General features: G+C 42.7%; 1 protein-coding gene across 2 annotated transcripts in view; it reads right to left on the bottom strand.

Annotated features, from left to right (window-relative positions):
- Positions 1-27,964, bottom strand: part of DOCK11 (dedicator of cytokinesis 11) — a 537,932-nt gene that overhangs the window by 106,430 nt on the left and 403,538 nt on the right. For both annotated transcript variants that reach the window (XM_082263555.1, XM_082263556.1), the window contains one exon: positions 26,821-26,934. In XM_082263555.1, coding sequence (XP_082119681.1) covers positions 26,821-26,934 — 114 coding nt within the window. The remainder of the gene's footprint in view (positions 1-26,820; positions 26,935-27,964) is intronic.

Raw genomic sequence — 27,964 nt, 5'->3', positions numbered from 1 at the left:
CCCAACCATTAATAGGGCCTGTATAGGGTCTCTCAAATGTATTACACCCCACCCCGCAAAGTGCTGTAATTGGGATGCAATGAAATACATTTTTGGATGAGGAACTGCCAAACCTCCTGCCTCCCTTCGTCTTTGAAGGAGTGCTAATCCTATTATAGATATACCCCCCCCCCCCTCCAAATCAGCTCTCCAAACAAAGATTCTATTTGTCTAAACCATACAGTGGGAATCCAAATAGGTGAATTCTGAAACACAGAAAGCAATTGAGGAGTCCAAAACATTTTAATTAAATTAGCCCGACCAACAACAGATAAGAAGAATATGTAGAAGAGGGGATAAATTATACTTCAGATAATCCTTTATCTGGGGGTAAATCCATATCCCAAGATACTTAAAACTATGTTCTATCCTAATACACCGAGTATCTGGTGGCAATGATAAATCATAAATATCTAGGGGGAAAAGAACCAATTAATAACAAAGCCAAAGGTCTGGATAAGGTTCATAAGAGAAAACAGTTGCTAAAACCTTAGCCAGAATCTTAACATCTGTATTCAATAATGAAATTGGACGATAGAACTCTGGTAACAAAGCATCTTTTCCTGGCTTAGGGAACACTATAATGCATGCGTCCCTCATTGACGCTGGAAGTTCCATAAGTTCCAAAGCCTGGTTGAAAACTTTCAAAAGCTCCGGAAGCAATAAACCTCCATATTGTTTATAAATTTCCACTGGTAAACCATCCAAGCCTGGTGTCTTACCCCCCAGGAGAATCCGCAACTGCCCTTTGCAACTCGACCAAAGCCAAAAGGTGCATTTAGCTCAAGTCTTACTGCCTTTGAAACAGAGGGTAGCCTCATTGTTCTAAAAACATTTTTTAAGCATATCCATAGGATAGTCCACCTTACTCCTATAAAGGTCACTACAGAATATCTGAAAAGTCTCCATAATACCCTGTTGGTTATGAGAACAGACTCCATCTACTGTATTAATAGCAGTGATAAAGTTTGACTGAGTTTGAGCATTTGCTATCACTGCTAACATGCAACCAGTTTTCTCACCTTCCTCCACGTTCCTACAGTTATTTAGGAAGCCTGAACTATTAGCTCTATCTAGAATAGAACGCCTATAAAGTTGCTTAATATCCTTCCAAGCAGATCTATTAGAAGAGGTGGGATTATTAATATATAAAGCTTCGTTTTTTTTGGACTTCCTTGATCAAAATATTTTCCCTTTCCCGGGCCGCTCTTCTATGTATACTAATAATTTAAGTAAAACGCCTCTAAGGAAAGCTTTCATTGTGTCCCACACAATGTGCAGGGGGGCAGACCCAATATTATCCTGAAAGAATTCAATCAAAGCCTTATTAATTGCCTACATCTTAATTTAACCAAACATGCAGAGCCCACGTGATCCTTCCAACATATTTCAGGCCACAGGGGCATTGCAATAAAATACAGTTGTGTTTAAAATAACAGCAGTCCAACTTCACTAACCAGATCAATCCCCGTTTTTGGTAAAAGTTATGTTTATACATGGCAATTAGTTTACTAGTAGGTGTAGCAGAGTAAAAGAAAACCAACAGACTCAACAGTCATTACATGCATGCTGCTGATTCTGTGTCATTGAAAAATTAACTGAAAGGAGTGTATTCAAAATAATAACAGTGGGGAGTTCAATTAGTGAGGTCATTCAGTTTGTGAAAAAACAGTTGTCAAACAGATGGCCCCTACTTATGGACGAAAGCAGCAAATGTTGTACATGCTGGGTGTAAAGCAGTTCTCCCTGAAAATCTGAGTAAAATGGGTCATTCCAGACATTGTTCAGAAGAACAGCATGCTTTGATTAAAAAGTTTTTTGAAGTGGGGTAAACATATAAAGAAGTGCACAAGGCTACTTAGTTAAAATGATCTCAAATGTTTTAAAATGGAAACCAAAACCAGAAAGACTTGGAAGAAAATGGAAAACTACCATTTGAATGGATCAATGAATAACCAAAATGGTAAAGACTCAGCAAATGATCAGCTCCAGGATTATCAAAGAACGTCTAGAGTTACCGGTGAGTACTGTAACAATTAGGAGATGCCTATGTGAAGCCAAGTTATTGGCAAGTAGCCCCCACAAAGTTCCATGTGCTGAAGAGGTTACAATTTGCCAAAAAACACATCAACTGGCCTAAAGAGAAATGGCGCAACAAAAAGCAAGATTGTTCTTTTTGGGTCTAGGGGTCACAGACAGTTTTTCCAGACAATCCCCAAACACTGAATTCAAGCCACAGTTCACTTTTAAGACAGTGAAGCATGGTGGCGAAAGCATTACCATGATATGAGGATGTTTCTTATACTATGGTGTTGGGCCTATTTATCACATACCAGGGATCATGGATCAGCTTGAATATATCAAAATACTTAAAGAGGTCATGTTGCATTATGCCGAGGAGGAAATGCCCTTCAAATGGGTGTTTGAACAAAACAACAACCCCAAACACACTAGTCAGCAAGCAGCATCTTGTTTCCAGACCAACAAGATTAATCGTATAGAGTGGCCAGCCCAATCCACGGACCTTAATCCAATAGAAAACTTGTGGGGTGACATCAAAAAATGCTGTTTCTGAGGTAAAACCAAGAAATGCAGAAGGATTGTGGAATGTAGTGCAATTGTCCTGGGCTGGAATACCTAGTACTCACAGATGCCAGAAGTTGGTTGACTCCATGTGTGATGGATCAACCGGCACCCTGACTTGGTACCTCCGTTGACAGATGCTCCTAGTGCTTCTCGAGGGCTCCAAGTACTCCACCAGACACCGTAACCACTTCAGACCCCACGAACCGCCGCAGCTTGGTTGGGGTCTCACCGTCTCCTACCCACCCTGGACCTACGACAAGGCTCCAGGTTCCCGTGGGTGACCCTCTCTTTCCCCAGAGACTGAAGCAGGAACAAGCTCTTACAAGAGCTTAGTGATTATCCAACGGAGTATGAAGGACATAGCAATCCCTTGTAGCACATTGCCCCAATGAGAGACAGGACTCTAGATTGAGGATGAAGTATATCTCAACTTTTTTTGAACAAGAATCAGACTTTTATACAGTTTTCCCCCACAAGGTTACCGCCCAGGTGGACCTTGTTGAAAACAGGCCCTGACATTCACAATCCAAAACAGAGTTTTACACTCCCATACAGTGTACACAAAGATATTAAACAACAGGCAAAAAATTTGGGGGAGCATACCCATGTATTTCCAAAGCTGCTGCAGCTATGAACCAAAAGACATGTATATTAAAAAAGAATAGCGCGCAAATGCAAAAGAAATTACTACCAAATCTGAAGAGAGTCCATAAATAAAAATGGGGGTTTGGTCCCACCATATGGCCATATCGTGCTCAAGCCCACTACTGCGTCAAAGTACCCCATTATCAGTGGGTCCTACACTATCCATGAAAAATCCATTTGGTGGGACCAAACCCCCATTTTTATTTATGGACTCTCTTCAGATTTGGTAGTAATTTCTTTTGCATTTGCGCGCTATTCTTTTTTAATATACACAAAGATATTCACTGTGGGACAATCCCCCCTCCACCTTAGCAGCCAATCCACATACACATATACATCCCATAATAAACTTATCTTAAGGGAGACAGAACAATGTGAGGTCATTAACATTTAACAATGAGACAGGCACAATCCACATTCCCTCCCAATACACAAACAATAGGGAAATCTGCCAACGACGGTCTGTGTGTCTCTCTCAAGCACATGGAATACACTGTGTAAGGTGGTATTAAATCGTCATATTTCTATATGAAGATATGGTTGACAAATATTACTGTCCCATCTGAAGCAATCCAAACCAATAAGTATCTGCTCCTCACCTCCAGTGACGGTCTACGCTCCTGTGTCACTGGAAGAAATGTGGGGATGTGAGCTTTGGAGTGCCTTCTTGTCATCCTTTATAACAAACACTGTCTGACTTCTCACATGAGAGTCATACACCCTCTGGTGAGCCTGAGTGTGGTGTATGGTGAAGGACACAAGTTTTACAAAAGAGTTATGGGAGATCAAACTACACTGGTTATACATATACTGTAAATGGTTGATTGCAAGTCTAATGTGGACTATCAATAATAAGAAGCACTTGTTTGGCATTGGACTTACACAGATGTTATTGTATTTTATATGTTTATGTGTTTTATTGCATTTGATCATATATTTATTTGAGGGATAGCACAGCACTTTATATTGAATGTCTGTTATATAGTGCATCTTATACAGTATTGGGTGCTAGCAGCTTTTTCCATATTGCAAATATTGTTCACTGATTTTGAGTGTTCTGAAACCTCTAGCCCAGTTTTTTGTTTTTGTTTCTTACTATAATGCTAAACTGCAGCAGAGAATATTTGTGCAAATGTCAGGAAATTTAAATTTAGAATCTTGTTGCAGGTAAACAGCTCTTATATACAGTATTTCAGGTAGCTGTTTGTGAGAATATTTACCTTTAACATTTGGTTCTGCTGCACTGTATTCTACCCAATATTTATTTTTTGGTAAATATTAAAACTAACTAAGTTAGTTATTGGTTGGTTCTGTATATGTACGATGGATTGAGAAACTCTTTAGTACACAATTTCTAACAAGGATAACAAGGTGATCTTGAAGGCTTGCCAGTAAGAAAAATTGATTTAGGCATTAAAATAAAATATGTCACCTAGATATCAATTTTGGTAAATTTGTATGCCCAGCATTGTTTGCAATTATACGTAAAAACAGTAGATACTTATCATTACAGCTTGGCTGACATTTCTTCGAGCATTCTACATTGCCAAGTCTCCAGGAAGCTGGCAGCTCAAATACTAGCTCTCAGTGTAAGAATAATAAATCATGACATGTCCACCTGAGCTAATGCTAAAAATTTCAGCAACATCCTTCTCTAAGGCTGTATGATTGTGCTGCTCTTATAGGACCTATGATGTGACCTTTCTTCCTAGGCTCATCTCTATAATAAATGCAAACATAGGAACAGCCTCAGCCAATTAGGTGTCACCCACCAGGCCCGGACTGGGACAAAAAATAGGCCCGGGCATTTTTGACTGAGCAGCCCACGAGGGGCGTGGCGGGATGTGGCGTTCGTCGGGATGGTTGATGACAGGATTTAATGTTGCAGGATATGTGGATTCGATTACGGTTCCTTTTTTAGTTTAATCTGACAGACTGGGTCCAATTTAGATCAGAGCTGCCATATGATGCTGTTTTTTTTTGTCTTACTTTAAATCCTGTTTTGATGGTTGAGTCCTAAAAATAGTATGAAGCAGCACAAGATGAGGGTTACTCTAATCAAGGGGTAGACCTTTTTGGGCATAGTGTGCCGAAAAATGTTTTCAAAGAAATTGGGAGTGCCAGATACATAAAAAACAACTGTCAACTTCATATAAAGTAACTGCTGTAAACCGCTTGAATAATAGTAAGAAATCAAGTGAGCTTTGCCCCTTCACACATAAGATCACCCCAATTCCTGCACTATCACACCTCAGATCACCCCAATTCCTGCACCTTCATACCTCAGACCACCCCAATTCCTGCACTATCACCCCTCAGATCACCCCAATTCCTGCACCTTCACACCTCAGATCAGCCCCAATTCCTGCACCTTCACACCTCAGATCAGCCCCAATTCCTGCACTATCACACCTCAGATCAGCCCCAATTCCTGCACCATCACACCTCAGAACAGCCCCAATTCCTGCACCTTCACACCACAGATCAGCCCCTGGTAGGCTGGCACTGGCAGCAACAATTTTATTCAAATCAGGATTTCTTCTGCAAATAGGCTGGCATCAGAGTCAGACAATTACCAAAACCAATGTCATCATGACACATGATCAAAAAATGAGGAAAAATAAGGATTTATTCTGCAAATAGCCTGGCAGTGACATCATCAGATCAGACAATGCACTGGCAGGCATAGTACTAGACTAGTACTATGCCTGGCTGCCAGTGCCAGGCCAGCATATTTGCAAAATAATTCCTGATTTGAATTAAATTGTTGCTGCCAGTGCCAGCCTATTTGCAGAAGAAATCCTGATTTCTTTGAATAAAATTGTTGCTGCCAGTGCCAGCCCAGCCTATCTGCAAAATAAATCCCTAAGTAGAAGTCACTCCTCTCTCCAGTCCTCCACTTACCTTGGGTGTGCTGTGCGGTGTGGCTGCAGAGTGTTCCCGCTGGGCATAGTACAGGAGATGGTCAGAGACTACGGACCTGATACAAGAGATGGTCAGAGACTACGGACCTGATACAAGAGTTGGTCAGAGACTGAGGACATGATACCGGAGATGGTCAGAGACTGAGGACATGATACAGGAGATGGTCAGAGACTGAGGACATGATACAGGAGATGGTCAGAGACTGAGGGCATGATACAGGAGATGGTCAGAGACTGAGGACATGATACAGGAGATGGTTAGAGACTGAGGACATGATACGGGAGATGGTCAGAGACTGAGGACATGATACGGGAGATGGTCAGAGACTGAGGACATGATACCGGAGATGGTCAGAGACTGCGGACATGATACAGGAGATGGTCAGAGACTGCGGACATGATACAGGAGATGGTCAGAGACTGCAGACATGATACAGGAGATAGTCTGATACTGCAGACATGATACAGGAGATGGTCTGAGACTGCAGACATGATACAGGAGATGGTCCGAGACTGCAGACATGATACAGGAGATGGTCAGAGACTGCAGACATGATACAGGAGATGGTCTGAGTCTGCAGACATAGTACAGGAGATGGTCAAGAGACTGCAGATGTGATACAAGAGAAGGTCAGAGACTGCAGACATGACAGAAGATAGAAGAACACTAGGGGGGCTGGAGAGCACAGGGAAAGCAGATAGCACTGGAGGAGCTGAAGGGCAGGGGGGGGACTGGAGAGAATTAAGGGGGGGTTTGGAAAGCATTGCAGGGGGGTTGGAAGGCGCAGGGTGTGGATAGAACTGGGGGGGAGGGGGCATGGAAAACCAGGGGGATGGAGAGCATGGGGGGGGGGCTGGAGAGTACTGTGGGGGAACTGGAAATCACTTAGGAGGGAGCCAGGGAGCACATGGGGTGGAGAGCACTGGGGGAGCCAGAGAGCATAGGGGGAGATGAAAAGTGTGGGGACTTAAAGAGCATGGGGGGGGGGTAAAGAGCACAGGGGGGGCTAAAGAGCATGGGGGGCTAAAGAGCACAGGGGGGGCTAAAGAGCACAGGGGGGCTAAAAAGCACTGGGGGAGGGGGACTAAGATCATTGGGGGAGGGGGGGCCAAGATCACTGGGGGAGGGGGGCTAAGATCATTGGGGGAGGGGGGCTAAGATCACTGGGGGGCAGTAAAAGAAGTTGAATAGGAGGGGGATGGGACAGCTCAGCTGCATATAGAGCAGCCGCAGAAGGGAGGAGGAGAATCATCCATCCATCCATCCATCCATCCAGCAGCAGCATGAGCCGGAATAGGGAAACATCAAGATCAAATCCTCTATATGCAGCCGAGCCGCCCCATCCCGCTCCTATTTAGGACACACGGCCAGGGCTGCACTGCAGGCACTTACCTTCTCTCCTCGCCGCCGCCCGCCGCGAGCAGCCCGGAGTCGGACTGAACTGAACCCACAGTTACACACTCACTACTTGACTTCCCGGGCCGGCTCCGCGGCCAATCAGCCTTCTGCTCAGGGGGGGTGTGACTCACACCCCCCCTGAGCAGAAGGCTCATTGGCCGTGGAGCCAGTGTAGCTGGCCTGGCAAGTACACCGGCCGGCAGCCGCAGTGAGGGAACTGTCTCTGTGTCTGTGATGAGCACTTGAGCAGCCTGAGTGAGAGCAGCGCCGCGGCCCACCGGGACAATGGCCAGTCTGCCCTATGGTCATTCCGGGCCTGTCACCCACGCTACTTTCATTATGGTAATGGTAGTCTATATGCCAATCAGCGCTTACGCAAGGGTCAAGGGATGCTATGCACTGCATGCAGTAGTTGAATCATTGTACTGTGCACCCAATCAGGTACTGTATTTGGACTATGCATAGGGCTTTTGGCATGAATGTTTGAAATATTTCTGTAGGATTTGTAACTCAGTGTTTGATACTTGAATTGGATCTTATACTGAGGTATACTCTGAAGATTATTCATACAATGGTAGCAGATAATATGGAAACAATTCTTCCAGGTACAGGGAATGCATAGATGCCAACTGTCCCGGATTCCCTGGATCAGTCCTGTATTTAGGTACTCTTACCCAATGATGAGTCCTGGGCTGCCTCCCAAGGTCACAGCATCATGCTCATGTGAGTTACTGAGTTTGCAACTGAGTGGATCTCGGCCACAAGTGAACAGTTCCCACATAATTAGTAGCCGTGGTCTGGGCTGACTGCCGGAAAGGTGGGAGCATTTAAAGTGAAGTATGTTCAAAGCTTTTTTGGCCATACTTCTGTTGTAGGTTACAGGAGTGAACCTACTTGTGCTTTCTGGTGACCCAGAATCAGCCAACAGCAGGGTAAAGTCAAGTATTGACTGAAGTCACTGAGCCACTCAAGGCTCTGGAGGGATCCCGACAATAATTTCAGGATTCACCCAGATACCCTAACTGCAGCTGGCCCAGCCTCTCAGCACACCGCTGAGAGCCTAAGCCATTTGTCCCTGCCCCCTCTCCAGCCCGGCACTACAGTGAGCACTGGAGAGGCAGGGCAGAGAGCCGGTGACTGACAGTCACAGCTCCCTGCTCAAAGTGAATCGAAAATTGGATGACCAGTTCTCCAGCCTAGAGCTGGCAGAAGACAGCCAGTGGGTAACAGCTGGAGCATCAGGTCAATGCTACAAAATGGACATAGGTATGAATGTTTTTTTTAGTATCGCACACTTCTCCTTTAAATATGGGTCATGGACAGTGTGAGAGTGTTCCAGGGACTGGGATAAATATGTTGAGAAGTATGGGACTTGCATATTGTTTATAACCATTTGATAATCAGAGAAAATGTATTCTAAAAGCTGTACCAAAAAAAGAGACAGAGAGAAAATGACTAGTCAGAAGTATTAGCGAATCCCTAGTACAGGAATTTGTGATGCACTGCAACAACAGCAGTATGGGCCTCTCATTCACAACTGCTATCGATAGAGATTATCTAGCTTTCTTAGATTTGGAAATGTACCATGTAGGTAACAAAATCCATGCCAGAAACTATACGAAAACCGACAGCAGGCAATTTGTTTCTCCACTATAACAGTTGTCACTATCCTCTGTGGCTTAACAATATTCCTAAAAGTCAATTTTGCAGACTTAAGAGTAATTATATCAGAGCATCAGACTATGACACCCAGAGTGAGACCCCAAAAGAAAAATTCAATGAAAAAGGTTTCCCAGCTGACATTATTGAAACAACATGTTCCCAATATAAAGAAACAGTCACTCTCTCACAGCATTCTACCCAGACAGATCAAAATGAGATGCGTTTTATTACCAAGTTCCATTCCTGCCATAGGCAGATGGAACAAATTATACAGAAACACTGGCCCCTTTTGGACAGGATCAGCATCTCCTCTCTTTTCTATAAGACAAACCCAAGTTCACTTATAAAAAAGCCCCCAGTATCAAAAGTAATCTGGCACCTAGCAAACCTAAAAGTAAGCCCCTACCACCTGGGCGCTCCCTTCCTACCTTTTTTGCCATAACTGGTATGTACCAATATTGGAAGCCACTTTGTAAGACTTATCGGTTTGTTCAGCACCAACAAAAGGAATTCCACGTGAAGGGTAAAACTTACCCCATTAAGGAATTCCAATTGTGCTCATCCGAATATGTAGTCTACTGTCTATCATGTCCATGTGGCCTCTTCTATGTCAGTCAGACCATAAGGACATTGCAAAAACAATTCGGTGAGCATTGCTGTTTTATCACTGAGGACAAAGACGTGCTCAGACACTTCTTGGAACATCACGCCAAGTCCACTGAAGGCATAAGAGTCTGGGTTGTTGAGGCCATGTCCAGAGATCTCCCCAGGCTGGAAGGCCAAGCTGGAAGTAAGTACACTGTTATAGCTGTCAATTTTTATATAGTCATTTTGAGTGTTTCCTCCTGGTTCACCTATCTTCCATATACACATAGTGGAGACTTTATTAACATGTATCTGTACTTGTAACTGCTAGTCCATATAGCTTATATGAAAACGCCCACTGGGAGGGGCGAAATGCGTCAATGTAATTCCGGTCTGTACAGCAACGTACTACGTCACTTTTGGGGCGATAGAATGCAAGCGAAAGCGCGCTGAAATGCACGCCGCTTGTTCCTGCATGTATCGCGATACCAGCACTGTATGATCGTTTCGCCTGCTTCTAGGAGTATACTGATGCATATACTGATGAGCCCATGAACATTTATGATATTGTAAGTGTACATAGGTATGTCAAATTTCTTTAATAAACCTGTTTGGAACGTATTACACTATCTGGGATCTTTCTGCTTGTCTTCTTATATAGAGGAAAGGATACCTTAAAGGGGGCCCCATCCACATTTACTTACCAGTACCAAGCCTTTTAGACCCTTACGCCATACGGCATATTGGTCCACGCCTTCTGGTAAGTGGAATTAATTCAGGGGGGGGGGGGGGAGTGAACACTGGAATCACGGTTCACAAGAATTTACTTGGATGTTCCAATTTTTGAGCACCAGTCACGTTTACTCACTGAATTTTGTTCACTGGACACTTGCTTATTCAATATATTGAAGTGTTTGTTTAATTTCATATCCAGATTTTTTTTACCACTGGGATATAATTTTACTTATTTACGTAAAATAAGGCACATTGTTTGGATTGTTTGTATATATAATTATATGTATGCACTGTCTATAGCGCTGTGTTTTTTGTTGCACATGTAGCTGTACTTGTAACTGCAAGTCCATATAGCTTATACTGTATGCATATACCCCACACGCATATAGTGCTGTTTATCCATTTATTCATACTGATTGCATAAAATCCAGTTGTATTTTATCACCTTTACAATATAATGTTTCTCTTGTTTTAATGTGCGCCCTTTGCTGGTCATTTTTATATACATACTAAACGTATACATATGTATATTTGCACTATTTTTAACACCCTCTATACATTCATTGCCTGCCTGGCCTACTGGCATCTGTAGTTCCACTGGTCTCCTTCATTCTTTTGTGTTCTTTTGTGCCACTTACCTGACGTTCTTTCAAATTTTCAATAATTCCATTTCACTGTACCATTCCCCTCAGTATGTATCTTTTCACATATAATTTTATTTAGTATTATTTAGTGTCTATATTTATTTATCACCTTTTACCTATGCCTTTCATGTATAAATCTACATTCTGGGCTTCTGCTATCCCAGTTCCTGCCCATAGTCCCACCTATGACCTCACCCCCAGTGGGTATATAAAGACACGGCCATGTTATCTGCATGAAGAAGGAGCCAATTGTAATGTTCTGGTACCTTTGGGTACCTTAATTACTCTTTCATAAGTGTATGCGCCCCACCATTCTCTTTTGGTAAGGTGCGCATACACCTTTAAGACTGATGCTGTCATCACTGAGCGCCGGACTGGATGGCTATTTAGATCGCCGGCTCTCACTCACATGTGTTCGTTCAAACTGCTTTGTGCCTTGATGCTAACCTGTCTTGAAGCTCTCATGCTTGCAATCATACCTCGCTGTCGAAACCACGCTGCGCTGATCCCTGTATCCCGCTACCGGATCATCCGCTCTTGCCGAACCTCTCCTCTGCTACATTGCTATTAGTGATAAGTACCCCACAGGGGAAACCTCTATAACCTTTATACTAAAGCTTACACTATCTAGCTCTGCATACTAAGGACTATTACTACATCTGCATTATCTAAGATTGCTAGCTCTTGAGCCTACTACCACCTGTTCTTTCTCTTGTATGTCCACCTGCTACTCTGTCATCTGCTACCATACATGATTGCTAAACCTATCTGCATCCCATCTGCTACTATCTTACTTTCAAGAACATTTCCTTTCAAGTGTCTGTCATCTACCATCTCTACCCAACCTGTCTCTTCAGCCTATCATCACTGTGTTACTATATACATAAGTCACTCTAGGAAACATCTTATTGAGTGTGTGTATTTACTTGCTGAATTGAGATCATCCACACATGATGAGTCATTGAGAGTTGGGATTGGTGTCTCAGCGTTTCTCTACATGACTACTGAAGTGGAATATTTCTGCAGCTGAAAATCCACATCATACGTAAAACGCAGGAGCGTTACAGATTGAACGAACCACAAATGGATTCAGCAGAAATAACCACTCAGATGACACAATTAAAACAGCAAGTAACTGCGTTAATACACGCACTTGCTGAATTAAAAGAAGACAATCAGGCTCTGTCGCAGCAGGTAATTAGACTGACACAACTTACCACTGCTCAGTCCCCTGAACCCAAAATAAATCCTCCTTTGGTATTTACAGGCGATCGCAAAAAATTTTGCGAATTTAAAAACGCATGTGAGTTACTTTTCTTGCTAAAACCCCGTACCTACCTTACTGATCACATTAAGGTTTGTACTATTATTTCTTACCTAACAGGCGATCCTCGGGCCTGGGCAGACTCTCTTTTTGAGAAAAACGACCAGCTTCTCAACTCCTATGCCTTGTTCCTAGCAGAACTCAGTAGCCTATATGATGATCCCAATAGGCAGAGTACTGCCGATCTTCAATTAAGTTCCTTGAAACAAGGTAGGAGACCTGTAGAAGACTTTGTCGCAGAATTCAAGAGATGGACCCTTGATTCAGAATGGAATGATGCATCTCTGAAAACCCAATTTAGGCTTGGCCTATCAGAGGCCGTTAAAGACGAGCTCGCCCGAGCGGATCTGCCAAAAACCCTGGATGCATTGATACAACTCAATATCACCATAGATAGAAGACTACGAGAAAGAAAGGCTGAGAAAATGGGAATGCCATTATCCAGTTCTTCTCGGATTTCGGCCGTTGACCCCGTTCCTATGGAGATAGGAACCATACGCCCACCTCTATCAACTATGGAAAGAGCCAAAAGACGATCTGGTAATCTCTGCTTGTACTGTGCATCCCCGGATCACAAGATAAACGTCTGTCCCCTAGTCTACAAAAAGAAGGGTGAGTGTTCACATGTCCTCCTAGGGGGATTGACAACTTCAATCACTAACCCTTATCTTTCTGTTTGCTTAACATTACAGTGGGACCAGAACAGGATTACTACTAAGGCCATGATTGACACATGATCTTGTGGAAATTATATTGACATACGTTTTGCTGCTTTAAATAAAGTTCCTATTATTTCTAAACTTAAACCTGTCTCAGTAAGTCTTATTAACGGTGTTCCTTTATCCTCTGGTCCAATCACTGATCAGACACAGGCACTCCTAGTCACTACTAACGGGTCTCATATGGAGACCACTACCTTCGATCTAATACCTTCACCCCACTTTCCCATTGTGTTGGGACTTCCCTGGTTGCACACACATCAACCAACCATAGATTGGAAGGAACGGACCCTGGCCTTCCTCTCTTGCTATTGCGAGGGTACGTGTAACCTCCCGTCTTTCGGGAAGATCCTGTCTGTGGTGACAGATGAGATTGCACCACTATGTTATCAGGATCTCTCTGAGGTTTTTCTTGAAAAAAATGCTCAAGCACTACCTCCCCATCGAGACTATGATTGTAGCATTGATCTACTCCCAAATAGCAAATTGCCGTTCGGTCATGTTTATCCTCTTTCACAGGATGAACTTTCCCATCTCAAAGACTATTTGGATGAGAATTTGAAGAAAGGTTTTATTAGACCTTCCACTTCTTCCACAGCAGCAGGACTCTTTTTTGTCCACAATAAGGACTCAAGTCTCAGGCCTATCATCGACTATAGGCAATTGAATGCTATTACAATAAAAGATCGCTATCCTCTACCGCTTATCCCTGAGCTCATTGAGCAGGTGCGTGGAGCTACCTATTTTTCAAAATTGGATCTGAAAGGAGCATACAATCTCATTCGAATCCGTGCTGGACACGAGTGGAAGACTGCATTCAGAACCAGATACGGATTGTTCGAATATCATGTAATGCCATTCGGGCTATGCAACGCCCCTGCAGTTTTTCAACGATTTATAAACGATATTTTCAGAGACTTACTAGATGTCTGTGTTGTGGTATATCTGGACGATATACTTATATATTCACGATCCCTGTCTGAACACATAAGACATGTAAGACTAGTATTATCGAGATTGCTTGCACACAACCTTTATGTGAAACTGAAAAAATGCTTGTTTCATAAAGAAGAGGTACTGTTTCTAGGCTACATCATATCCAAAACAGGAATCGAGATGGACATGAGTAAGATATCCTGCATTCAGGATTGGTCTACACCAACCACACGCAAGGCGCTACAGCGATTCCTTGGATTTTCGAATTTCTACAGGAAGTTCATCAGAAACTTCTCTGCCATTGTGAGACCCCTCACACAGCTCACTAGCATTAAAAAAACATTCAAATGGTCAGATGAAGCAAATAAAGCTTTTCACCCGTTAAAGACAAGGTTTACTTCTGCTCTCATATTACGCCATCCAGACCCATCCCTCCAATACATTCTGGAAGTAGATGCGTCAAACATGGCAGTAGGAGCAATACTCTCCCAACAACCAACTCACACTTCACCACTTCATCCAGTCGCCTTTTTTTCTAAATCCCTAAGCAGTCCAGAGATAAATTACCCCGTGGGTGAAAAGGAACTGCTTGCTATAAAATTGGCGACATCTACTCGAAGGCACCCAATTACCAATACTTATATACACAGACCATAAAAATCTCCAATATCTTCAGACTAACAAAACTCTCTCTCACCGACAGGTACGACGGTCACTATTCTTTCTAAGGTTTAACTTCCTAGTGACCTACACACCTGCAGATAAGAACAAAAAGGCGGATGCACTATCACGACTAACTGAAGAAAACTACTTCGAAATCCCTTCCGTTCCTATAATACCTCACAAACGCATTATTGGAGTTGTCCGTTCCTTGAAGGAAGAGGTTTTGCATGGTATAAGTTTGGATTCACCCCCACCACAACTAAATACTGATGCAGAAGGCTTCCTCTACTACAACGACAAACTTTACATACCACCTACCATACGCACCAAGATCTTGGAATTATCGCATGATGTGCCTATGGCAGGACATATGGGTATGACAAAGACTCTTAATCTGATTACCAGACAATTCTGGTGGCCTGACATGAAAACATCTATACAAAAATTCGTCTCTTCATGCAATGTCTGTGCCAGGTCCAAAATTGACACTACGAGACCATCCGGTCTACTATGCAGTCTACCAATACCCCAAACTCCATGGGAAGTTGTGTCCTTGGACTTTATAGTGGAATTGCCTCCTTCCAAAGGATTTAATACCATCTTAGTGTCAGTGGACCATCTGACAAAAATGGCACATTTCATTGCTATTCGCAGACTACCTTCGTCCAAACAAACGGCAGAACTCCTGATGAAACATGTCTTTAAGTTACATGGTATCCCAAAAACTCTTCTGTCTGACCGTGGATCACAATTTATTTCCAAGTTCTGGCAAGAACTATGTCACATACTACGGATCGAGCGGAAGCTCACTTCTCCTTACCATCCGCAGACCAACGGACAGACTGAAAGAGTCAACCAATGCATCGAGCAATATTTACGTTGTTACACTTCTTACCAACAGGATGATTGGGTGGATCTTCTCCCTCTGGCAGAATTTGCCTACAACAACGCAACCCACAGTACGACCAAGCAGAGTCCGTTCTACTTGAACTATGGGTTTCATCCCTCTATTCTTCCACCACGCATCCTTCCTTCAAATAACCCAGTAGCCTCAGACTATCTTACCCAAATAAAGGACTCTCTGGGGTTGCTTAATACTACCATTGCACACGCTCATAGTCAACAAAAGAAGTACTATGATCTTCGCAGAAGACCTTCTCCTCAGTACGCTATCGGGGACCTCGTTTGGCTCTCAACAAAAAATTTAAGACTGAAAATCCCTAGCAAAAAGCTTGGACCTCTGTTCTTGGGACCTTTCCCAATCAAGAAACTTATTGGAAAAGCTGCAGTGCAGCTTACATTGCCAATAGACCTCAGGGTACATCCCATTTTCCATGTGTCGCTACTGAGGCCCCATGTTCCTGACCAAGGAATAAGGCCTACTATCCCACCTCCTCCTCCTGTACAAGTTGAAGGTGGAGAAGAATATGAGATAAAAGAGATTCTGGATTCTCGTATCCACAGAGGAAGACTTCAGTACTTGGTTCGATGGAAGAACTGTGGGCCCCAAGGCGACACCTGGCTAAACACCTCTGACATACATGCCTCTAGATTAATCCGCAATTTTCATGCGAAGTACCCAGACAAACCAGCTCCAGAGGCCTTCAGGAGCCGGCCTTAAGGGGGGGTACTGTAATGTTCTGGTACCTTTTGGGTACCCTAATTACTCTTTCATAAGTGTATGCGCCCCACCATTCTCTTTTGGTAAGGTGCGCATACACCTTTAAGACTGATGCTGTCATCACTGAGCGCCGGACTGGATGGCTATTTAGATCGCCGGCTCTCACTCACATGTGTTCGTTCAAACTGCTTTGTGCCTTGATGCTAACCTGTCTTGAAGCTCTCATGCTTGCAAGCATACCTCGCTGTCGGAACCACGCTGCGCTGATCCCTGTATCCCGCTACCGGATCATCCGCTCTTGCCGAACCTCTCCTCTGCTACATTGCTATTAGTGATAAGTACCCCACAGGGGAAACCTCTATAACCTTTATACTAAAGCTTACACTATCTAGCTCTGCATACTAAGGACTATTACTACATCTGCATTATCTAAGATTGCTAGCTCTTGAGCCTACTACCACCTGTTCTTGCACTGGGTTGATCTCTCTTGTATGTCCACCTGCTACTCTGTCATCTGCTACCATACATGATTGCTAAACCTATCTGCATCCCATCTGCTACTATCTTACTTTCAAGAACATTTCCTTTCAAGTGTCTGTCATCTACCATCTCTACCCAACCTGTCTCTTCAGCCTATCATCACTGTGTTACTATATACATAAGTCACTCTAGGAAACATCTTATTGAGTGTGTGTATTTACTTGCTGAATTGAGATCATCCACACATGATGAGTCATTGAAAGTTGGGATTGGTGTCTCAGCGTTTCTCTACATGACTACTGAAGTGGAATATTTCTGCAGCTGAAAATCCACATCATACGTAAAACGCAGGAGCGTTACACCAATCGACGCTCGGAAAGGTGTACTGCCCCTTTGACATCACCTACTGGCATTTGTGTTCCACACTGGTCCTGGCAGCATGGCCGTCCTTCTTGCTCCTTTCTCCTGCGGCCTCCCTCTGCTGGTTGGTTGGGATCTCCACCATCAAGCTGCACATTAGGCCACCCCTGGGACCACCTGTTACTGGATTCCTTGCCACATCCTATGACGAGCCTAGTTTATTTTAATCTCTAGGAAGTGCTTTTTTTTATCATTTGGCAATAAAAGCCTTTTGTTTTCTGCACTTAGAGGCGCCTTCTGTTTGTTTTCTTAGTAAGACGTGTTGCCTGTGGTCTCCAGGCACTGGATATTCTCCCCTTTGATGACTTACAATGCTTTGCACTGCACTGTGTTTCTGGTGAGGGCAGCTATTGGTGGAGGCAGAGCTTTGCTTCCTGCTGTCAAAGCCTCCAGCATAGGGAACAGTCAGTGGTACAATGATGATATTACAAAATCTCACTCCTAATCTGCTAAGACTAGCCAAGCCTACAGATTCTTAGAACAGCTTTTCTCAACTGGGGTGTCGTCTGGGGTGGTCAGGGGTACCGCAGCTTCCTGGTTAAGAAATTGCTGTGCACATTATTGTCTTTTCTCACTCTGTTGACATACAGTTTTGGGCTCGGAATAGACATTAATGTGCACAGCCAACAATGTGCAGAACCGGGAGCAATGTGGACATCCAACATTGTGCAGAGCACTGTATGGTGGAGGCTGGTCAGTCTCCCCTAACAGTTCTGTACTGAGTAAATAAACAGTTTGCTCGGCAGTGTGGGTGCCAAGAAAGTAAAAGTCAGCAAAGCAAGAGTTGTTCGTATTGTCAAAGTCAGTAGATCTGCATTTTTTAAAGGCGATACCTATGTGTTAGTATGAGTATATACGCGTGTGTATAAATATGTAGGTGTGTATGAATGTATATATTTATTTATGCGTGTACAGTATATATGTACACTGATAGTTTTTTTTTTTGTTCAAACCAGCAGGTTGAGCTAAAAAATAACAGACAGATCGAATCATCAGAAACGCAATAAAAACACACTAGAACGCATCAGAAACAGATCTGGAGTGCGGTTTTGTGGTGTGAACCGGCCCTTATGGAGGCTGGCTGCATACAAATTTACTGCTGGCCGCAGTGCTACATATACCATTTTTCACAGTAGGCAAGCACCGTAGGCAGAAGATGCAAAAAGGTGGCATTTCCATAAAAGCAAGCAATCATATTTTTCTCATCATCAGCAGAAATATGTAAATCTCACATAAACCTATTACACAACATTCAAAACTTAGGATGGACCAGTAATACAAGAAAATGTTATCATCTATATCAGAGGGGTGTTGTTTTGAGTGACAATGGTATCATGCCTACAGGCTCCAGTGATGGAAATCTGGTTGTGGCTGGGTGTATACAGCTGCAGCAGAAATGCTTAGCTCTGTATATTCCAGACAAAGAAATGCTGAATACCCACAGGGAAATGTTTTGGCAAGTTTGTATAGCTGACAGGTTGATTTCAAAATATTTCTAGAATTCTTACTATATGTGAAAGTATTACTTATTATGTCCTTGCTTTTATCTTTATATGTATAAAAATCAATCACTGTCTGCTTACTGGTGAGGTATGTGACTTTGCCTGAAAATCAGGCTTCTCAGCACATTGCAATGATTCAGCAAAGTGGCCAAATGGCTCTTTTAGTTTCAGTTTGTGGGAAGAACTCCCTATCACGTAAACCAGGGGTCTCCAAACTATGGCCCTCTAGTTGTTCAGGAACTACAATTCCCATCATGCCTAGTCATGTCTGTGAATGTCAGAGTTTTACAATGCCTCATGGAATGTGTATTTCCGCAACAGCTGGAGGGCTGTAGATTGGAGATCCCTGACAGATGCCCCGTACACACGAGTAGAAATTCGGCTGGGAAATTTCGTCCGACGACCGATCTGCCGATTTTCGGCTTGTTAGTGTGGTGCTTCCGACAACTGACTCCGACTTTTCGGCCGAAAAAATTCTGGTGTGCAGGCTATATAATTTTTGTCGACCATCAAAACACGTCCGATTTTCGTCTCATTAGTACAGATTTCGATGGGGAAAAATCTTATGAGAAAGACTAGGCATGCTCAGAGATGAAAGAACACAAAGAAAGCAATCCAACACATGACATCACTTCTGAAGTAGAATTCTGTCGTACGGGAAAATTTGTGTGCAGTCTAGAGCACATTCCAACCAACAGACATCACTCTGGACAAAAGACGGACGACCGGTCGGCGGAAATTTGTTGCGTGTGTACGAGGCTTTAAACCCAGGTCCCTTCTGTTGCTTTGTGATTATTAATGATTGGGGAAGGCACTGGTGATGCAACCAAGATGTAAGTTGAAGCACATCAAGGTGGGTATTCAGTCAGTCATGCCCCCTTACATGAACAGCTGGTCTGTGGAAATTAATAGATTAATAGAATGTGCCCAGGCCAGGACACAGGAAGGGAGGGTAAAAAGTGGAAGAGCAAAGACACTTGAGTCTGCATTAGTAGAAGCAGATAGACAGAGTGAAGCCAGCTGAAGGTCTATTAGTAGAATTTCCTGACAAAAACAACTCCTGGCTAATTACGCCTGAGGTGGATGACTACGCCATAAAGGACAAAGCTGGATAAATCTGTTGCAGGCAGGCTGCAACCAAATACAAAGTAGGCCCAAGGTCAACAGGGTGTTTACACTCATAGTAATGTAGAAACAGTAATATCTTCCAATTAAGCTTTATTTATCAACTAAGAAAAAAAAATAAAATGTAAAAAACAGCATATATTCTAATATGCAATTATCTATTCAACAATGTGAGAAGAAGGAGTAATGACAGACGCAGAAATTGACTGCAAACCATAAATCTTAGTAGCAAAAAAAAATGAGAAAATTGCTTGAATAGCAGCTTGATTGGGGATCGAGGAATGCAAAGCCATATTGCTTGTTAGAATCTGATCATTTAGAGGCTAAAATATGCTTCTTCCGATCCCCAGATTGCCATATAGTATTTTAAGAACCACACAATTTGGTTTTCTCAGATCAACACACAAAATAGCTTGGGAACTCAAAAATACGGGTAAGGCTGAGCACTTCTGTTTATAGCCCAGTTTTGTGACAGGTGTATTTTAAATCTCATCCCCAGTCAAACCATTTCCTTTTTTTGTTTTGGAAAGAGCAGGGAAGTCCTACAACCATTGCCAGGTTTTAGGTATAGCCAGTAACATTTTTCTTCACTTCCTTCTTGTAGACAGCAACACAAATTTTAAAGTGGTTCCATGTTTCTATTCTGAGGCCAATTTGGCTTTAAATGTGTCTGCTTTCCAGTTGGGAAGACTTCCCCTTATATCCTTTTTCACATGCCCCTGAGCTGAATACACCAGAGAGCAGAGACCCAATTGCAATGCTCCAGTTAGAAATCAAAAGCCCAAGTTCAGTTCTCCAGTCAGAGCAGAACTCTTAGATCAGTGCTCCAGAGAGAAAACCATAACTCCAAGCTCAACGCTCCAGATCAAAAACAGATTTCAAAGATCAAAACTTCAGGCACAGAGCAAAGCCACAAGCTCAGCGCTTCAAACAGAAAAGTTGAGGCCCGATTGAAATGTTCCTGAAAGAGAACAGAGACCCAAGATGACCACTTTAAAAAAAGCACAAAGCCCTGAGCTCAAGACTCCAGCCACAGAGAAGAGGCTTAAGCTCAGAAATTGAAACAAACCTGCAAATAAAATACTGCAGACAGAGGGCAGGTGCCCAATTTCAAAGCTGCAAAAAGCAAGCTGAACTCTTCAAGTTGAAAGCAAAGACCTGATATCAATGCTCCAGGTAGCAGAGACCAGAGCTCAATGTTCCAGAAAGAAATCCAGGCTCCGAGCTTAACACTTTAGAGAATAAGCGGAGTCTTTAGTGCAATACTCCAGCCATAGAACAGGACGATAAGCTCTGAAAGAGGGTACAAACCAGATTTAATGCACCAGATTCGAAATTCAGCACTCCAGATAGAGAAGAAATCCCTGAAGTGCTCGAGCCACAGATTAGATACCAAGTTCAAATATTTAGCTAAAGAGTAGAGGCAACACCAAAGACCTCAGTTTAATGCACCAACAAGAAAACAGAGCCTTAAACACAATGCTCCAGCTTCAGAACAGAGCCCTACACTCCATGCCCAATGCACAATTTTGAGACACAGGTTCAAAGTTCCAAACAGAGCAGAGCCATAGCTTTAACCCAGCCAAGACAGCAAAGGCAACCAAATTCAAAACACAGGCCCAATGCTCCAGCCAAAAAGCTTAGCCTAAAAGTGGAACATGTAACATGTTCCCGAAGGTGGACTTATCCTTTAAAGTGGTAGTAAAGACTAACACTAACTATTTCTTAAATGTTCCCTCCCCCCTCCTCCTACCCATCCTGCATACCCTATGTAAAAAAGATATGTGTACTTTACCTTTTTTTTTTAATGCAGTCCAGTCACATGATCCTGAAGCTCTGGCTCCCATGTGTCAGGGAGTGCTCATCTTCTCCCCTGCAGCAGCTGTTTACTGACATAGAGGAGCCTAGAGCTGCAGAATCATATAACAGACTAGAGCAGATTAAAAATAGGTAAGAACACAGATCTTCTTTACAAAGGGTATGCAGAATAGGTAGACGGTGAGACGGTGAGGGAGGGATCATTGTGATAATAGTTAGTTGCTTTTCTTTCACTTTAAGTAAAAGAGAAATACATGCTACTAACATTAACAGCAGTGTATGCTTTGTTCAGGAATGCAATAAATGTTTATGACTCAGCATTAACATTGCAATGAAGGCTAAAAACCAGAAAGAGGACATTACAATACAAGATGTATTAAAGGGTTCTAGACACAAGATAAGTCTATCACTTTTATTCACATTATTACATTTCTGCAGCACAAAGACCAGCGCATATTTTTCTAAGGCCGAAACACTTGCACTTATTTCCTAGTGGGCAAGGCTTGATTTACAAAATGGAAGTTTGTATGTGATGACTTTGGTGCCACAAACCCTGCCCTACTTTTAGGTCTATGTTTTCTCCATAAACAAATTCCTAATTTGCCTTTGCAGGAAAATTTGTATAGCTTAGTATTTATTTATGGATTACAAGAAAAACAATTAACTCACAAACAGCGCAACCAAAAGTAAATTCCTTTTCTTTGCTGCTTGTAGGTATAAACATTTTATGGGCAATAAAAAAATTCCTGCTTGCAAGATTGTATTGATAATGAGGTCATTTCAGAGCAAGCTCTACTCTACAGATGCCATGGTGCTCAGACATTACTATGATGACGGCCAACAAGCCTGAAATGGCTGCATGTAATTAGGAATACATGGTAGTGTAATTTTACACTTTAAATTGGGTGTTAGCCCCTGCGCCTTGGATTCTGGCATTTCTTTTGAGGCTTAAAGGCACAGTTAAACTGTCCAGCTCCACTGTCAGCAGCCTGTGAAAATCTATAAGAGGTTGAAAAGTGTGTCAGCTGGACAATATTGAATGCTGTACTGAGGGGTACTAACGCCACACAGGGCGATATTATCCAATGGGCATGCTGGGCAGTTGCCCGGGGGCCCTACTTGCCTGGAGGGCCCCACCTGCCCAGCCAAGCATTAGTCCCAATTCCCACGTGCATCCCGCCACCGAACTTAGCAGGTGGCAAGCTCCTGTCAGCCCTGCGCTGCTGTCAGGCACTTAGGCCGTGGAAGGGGAGCCCACAACTTTAGGAATGCTGTCTGCCTCCACGGGAACAGGCACACACAGGGCAGTTGAGTCTAAATCCCGTCCGTGTGTGTGTTCAATGGACCCAGCCACTGAACTTGGAAGCTGTCATTAGTCTGGCACTGCTGTACCAATAAATATTGCCTTATTGATGATTTGCATTTTTATTCTCGTGGGTGATTGTGTAGGCAGGGCCCCAGTGCACTGCATTGCCTGGGGCACTTTAATGCTCTAAAGTTGGCACTGACGCCACATGCCCAAAATGCAAGCATTATTTGGCCTCTCAAAGACTTTCACAGGTGGCTGACAGCAGGGCTGGACAGGGCACCTGTGCCTTCTTGGCCTCAAGAAAAAGCCAGAATCTGAAGCACAGGGGCTAAGCCCACAGTGTGCATGGGGCATTAGGCTGCATCTGAATTACACCAACAGTTCTGGATGCACACATGAGCACAAGGAGATATTCTGCAATCATTTTTAAGTCTGTAAAACACTGTAATGATGGCACTGCAGGCACCTATAATTGCCCACATACAGCTTCAAAATATTTCAGACCAACACTATGCTAGATAAGCTGTACTTTTCACTGATAATGTCCAGCAATGCTGAGATAGCTAGATGCAAAGCAAACAGCTGCAATCTTGTAATTATAATTATTAGTTGCACAAAACCAATATCTCTGTAGTAAACCTCACAAAAATATGTGTGTGAAAAAATAAGGGTAACTCATATTAAACCATAATAAACAATGTACATCAAATAAGCCACGTATTTGTGGTATATGATGTTATACACCTGCTGTCGATCCCTGGTGTGGAGTGTTCTGCCTACGTTATTCTGTGAAGTCAGTGGTATCCTGAGTGGTGGCCCCCCCAAACAGATGAATTCTGCGCTGTTCATCTCCTATCATTTGAAGATCATTACTGTTTGGTAAGGGAACACTTGTCTGTGAGCTGGTTTGGGATTCTTAAATGTGGACTTTTATCATTTTCAAGATTTCACATTTGGACTTTTATATATTTCTATTTGAAGTTTACTTCTTTGTTATGCATAACTGAATTATATGTTATGGGGCTGCTATTTTACCATTTATTTGATGCACATTGTTTATTATGGTTTAATACAAGTTACCCTTATTTTTTAACACACATATTTTTGGATTGATCACTACAGAGATATTATGTATATATGTAAATTTGGTGTTGCGCAAACTCAGTAATGTATCTATACCATAAACCAATGTTTCTCAACCTTTTTTCAGTCGAGGCACACCCCAGAAATTATGGACAGTCTCGAGGCACCCTTTAAAAAATGATGGACAGTCTTGAGGCACCCCAATCCTAAAGGTTTTACATAATGCAGCAACATACACACACGTAGGACGCCCAACGTTAGAGGTACAAGTACTGACTAGTATTCCAATGTTTCTCTATTTTCTCAGTTTTTCTCCATCACTCAGCCAACGTGACCCCAAAACTTATGGAGAGAAGCAGGAGAGGGTCAAACAAGCATGCTACACAAGCGATTGACCTCCTCCTTATCAATCGTTGATGTCATTAGTCGTTAGCAGGTCAACAGCCAGAGGGCCGTAACGGTGCACAATGAAAACCTGTGACTTTGTGTAATGTAAAAGGCAGGTTTCATCCACCCCCTGCCTTGTATACAATTTTTGGGAAATTTTTGGGGCATTTTGCTGAGGCACCCCTGAAGAAACCTCAAGGCACACCAGGGTGCCTGGGCACCCTGGTTGAAAAAGGCTGCCATAAACAATAAACTCTTCTGTTATATCAACGTCTGTGTGACAGTATAAAAAACAAATGGTGTGCCTCCACCTGATGTGACACCTATGCACTCCCAGTATATTCTCACATTAGTGAGTAATCAAAAACACTTTTGATTACATTTAGAAACTGTCCTCCATCGATATTTACTTGGTCCTGGTCCTGTTCAGTTAGTTTTGGTAAGCTGAGGTAATGGTCCCTTTACGCCTCCCTCCACTGTGCTCCTGAATGCTGTTTATCCACAGTCCCTTTGGGCTGCGCCACATGCGGTTTGCACACAACTCTAAAATTCCCGTCTTTTGATTACTAGCGTGAGAATATTTGGAACACATTGTTGTCACATGGGATGGAAGCACACAATTTGTATTTTATGCTGTCACACAGATGTTGATATCACAGAAGAAAGTGAACTGGACACGTTCAATCACATCTGGATACAAACTACTATGTGATTTTAACACGTGTGCACTTTACCATGAACTGATTATTGTCATGCACCTTTATGATTGTATATAATTTTTCTATATTTGTTATATATTAATTACGGATTGTTTTGAGCTTACTTTTTATGGTAATGATTTACTACTGAGCTTGCGCAACACCAATTTTATATACACATCATCAGTACTTGATGGAACACAGTGGGTTTGTGCAGCAACTATACTTGTATTTTGATTATTTAGGTACACATTACCTTTAGCACACTATTGATTCTTTTGAACAGTGGTAGTGCAGTAGTATCATTTTACTATTATCTTTTGTGACGGTGTTCACCGTCACTGGAATTTAAGGACAGATGGGTGATGGTTTGGATTGATTCATATTTGTCAGCAAGGTCTCCATGTAGAAATATTGAGATTTGTTCCCATTTGCCATGAGGTCTCTGACCAGGAAATACAACTCCTAATATGGTCATTCCAGGAAGTTCAATGAGGAGACTGACTGTCTAACAATTTTGCTTTTGTCTGAGGTGGCTTTCCATTCACCTATTGTCGGGTGTGCTAATGAACCCACCTGTTGTCTGCTAAGGGATGTATTGACACTCAGAGTAATGTGTATTGGGGGCTCGTTATGGAACCATTGTTCTGTGTCTGGCTGTTGTGTACATTGATTGTCCCCTGGGGGCTTCTGTCTCATTACACATAACAGTCCTTCTACTCAAGCTATCTGACCAATCCCTGCTAACTCATTTTCAAGTCCTCATTTGCATGGCTAGGGAGGACCTGAAGGAGAACGGCATGTACTGTGCAATTGACCAATGGGAAAGCGGTTGTTGGGGACAGGATGTTCCAAATTCTGTATAAAAGTGTTCTGTGTATTTCCAATAAATTGTCGTCCTGTTTGAACTTACATACAGCCTGCTTGGTGTTTGTTCTAATGGATTCCGAACGGCACATAGCTGTAGTTCGGATCCCGGAGCCTTGGTTGACCAAACCATCAGACGTTGCGATCTGCAAGCTGACTCACTAGAAACAGAGGAGTGTCGGGAGAGCGGAAGCGAGCGAGCAAGGGTCTCGTTACATCTTTATTACAGAGATATTGGTTTTGCGCACCTTTTAGAGTAATTATTTTTCTAATTCCTTTGTGTCCGGAATATAGGCTGCTGCATTACTTCCTTTTGCAATAAGGGCACAACTTTTTATGTGTTTATATTTTAAATCTTGTAATAATTTTTGGTATGTAGAATATTCTTTAGATCATTCCATATTTAGAAAAACAGTGGGGGCAGTGTACAGAAAAAGCAGAAACCCGTAGATGTGAAGCCATTCTACATAGCCAACAAACAGGTTCATGTTTTATTGACTGGACACATGAAACAAGGAATACATAGGTATTCCACTTTGTACCAACTTTCTTACTTCAGCCAGACATCGCCAACGGTTTTTCTTAGGCATGAAGGTTAACTCTTCAGTTCAAATAAGTATTGTACAAAAATATTGCACACACAACTTACCTGTCCATAAAAGGCCACCCTAAAATAAGTTCCTAACAGCCTCTTTCCAGTCTGCATGACCTCCAGGATTTTTGTATAGGCATTGTGGAGAGTCCTGTAGAGCTGTGTAAGTTTCTGAAGGAAACAAATACAAAAAATTAATTTACAAGATCACATATTTGTAACTAACATAATATCTGCATCATCTTAAGATTAGGCTTCCTCCTCATCAATTGCATATGACAAAGCTGATTCTCCCAGATTTGGTATTTGCAGAAGCACCAAGACTAAAAACAGTCCGAGAAGTCCAAATAAAAAGAGCAGTACACGCAGACACCATATGATGTCTGACTTTTAATTGAAGAGCTCATTTGAAGTTTGCTTTAAAGCATTTGCTACCCCAACATTTCATATTCCTATTATGTGCCTGCTGTACAATGCACTTCTATGAGAAAGTCTGTTCTATTTGTATTGCTTCCTCTGCTTTGCTATTAAAAACTGACCACACTAAACAGGAGAGCACACTGTGGTCAGTACTCTAGCTTTGCTGGGTACTCCGCCTGCTCTCCTCCAATGATCAGACTTGTCCTGACATGCCCCCGCTGCACAGCCATTCACTGGGAAGCTCAGAGTGCTGCTGCTTCTTCTCTTCCGCTCAGTTCTTATGCAGCTGAGAACAGCGAGAATGTGATCACTTATAAAAAATAGAAAAAAAGGTATTTATAATATTTTTTTATATCTATACAAAAATGCTTTGCCTTTTATTTATATTTTAAACTGAATGGGTTGTTTTACAGGGGGATTGGTTACAATCACTTAACCACTTTACGACCGCCTGCCACAGTTATACTGCGACAGGCAGCCGCTCCTGCACGAACCGCCATAGGTATACGTTGGTCACGCGCAGGCAGCTAGGGGGCGAGCGCGCACTGGCGGCTGCTCTCCCCCGCTCGTCAGTGGGGAAGCCGATGCAGCGGGCAGGCGGCTCCGATTGCCGACTGACACCCGTGATCATTCCCCACTGAGAGAGATGAAGTGTCAGCTGTTGTAAACACAGCTGACCGCTCTTCTCTCTGGAATGATCATAGAGTATTCATACCCCTTGAAATTTCCACATTTTGTCATGTTACAACCAAAAATGTAAATGTATTTTTATTGGGATTTT

Source organism: Pelophylax lessonae, assembly GCF_965119305.1.
Source record: "Pelophylax lessonae genome assembly, chromosome: 7".
Lineage (NCBI taxonomy): Eukaryota > Metazoa > Chordata > Amphibia > Anura > Ranidae > Pelophylax > Pelophylax lessonae.
Note: the sequence above shows the minus strand (reverse complement) of the source record. Positions and strands in the feature narration are given on the sequence as shown.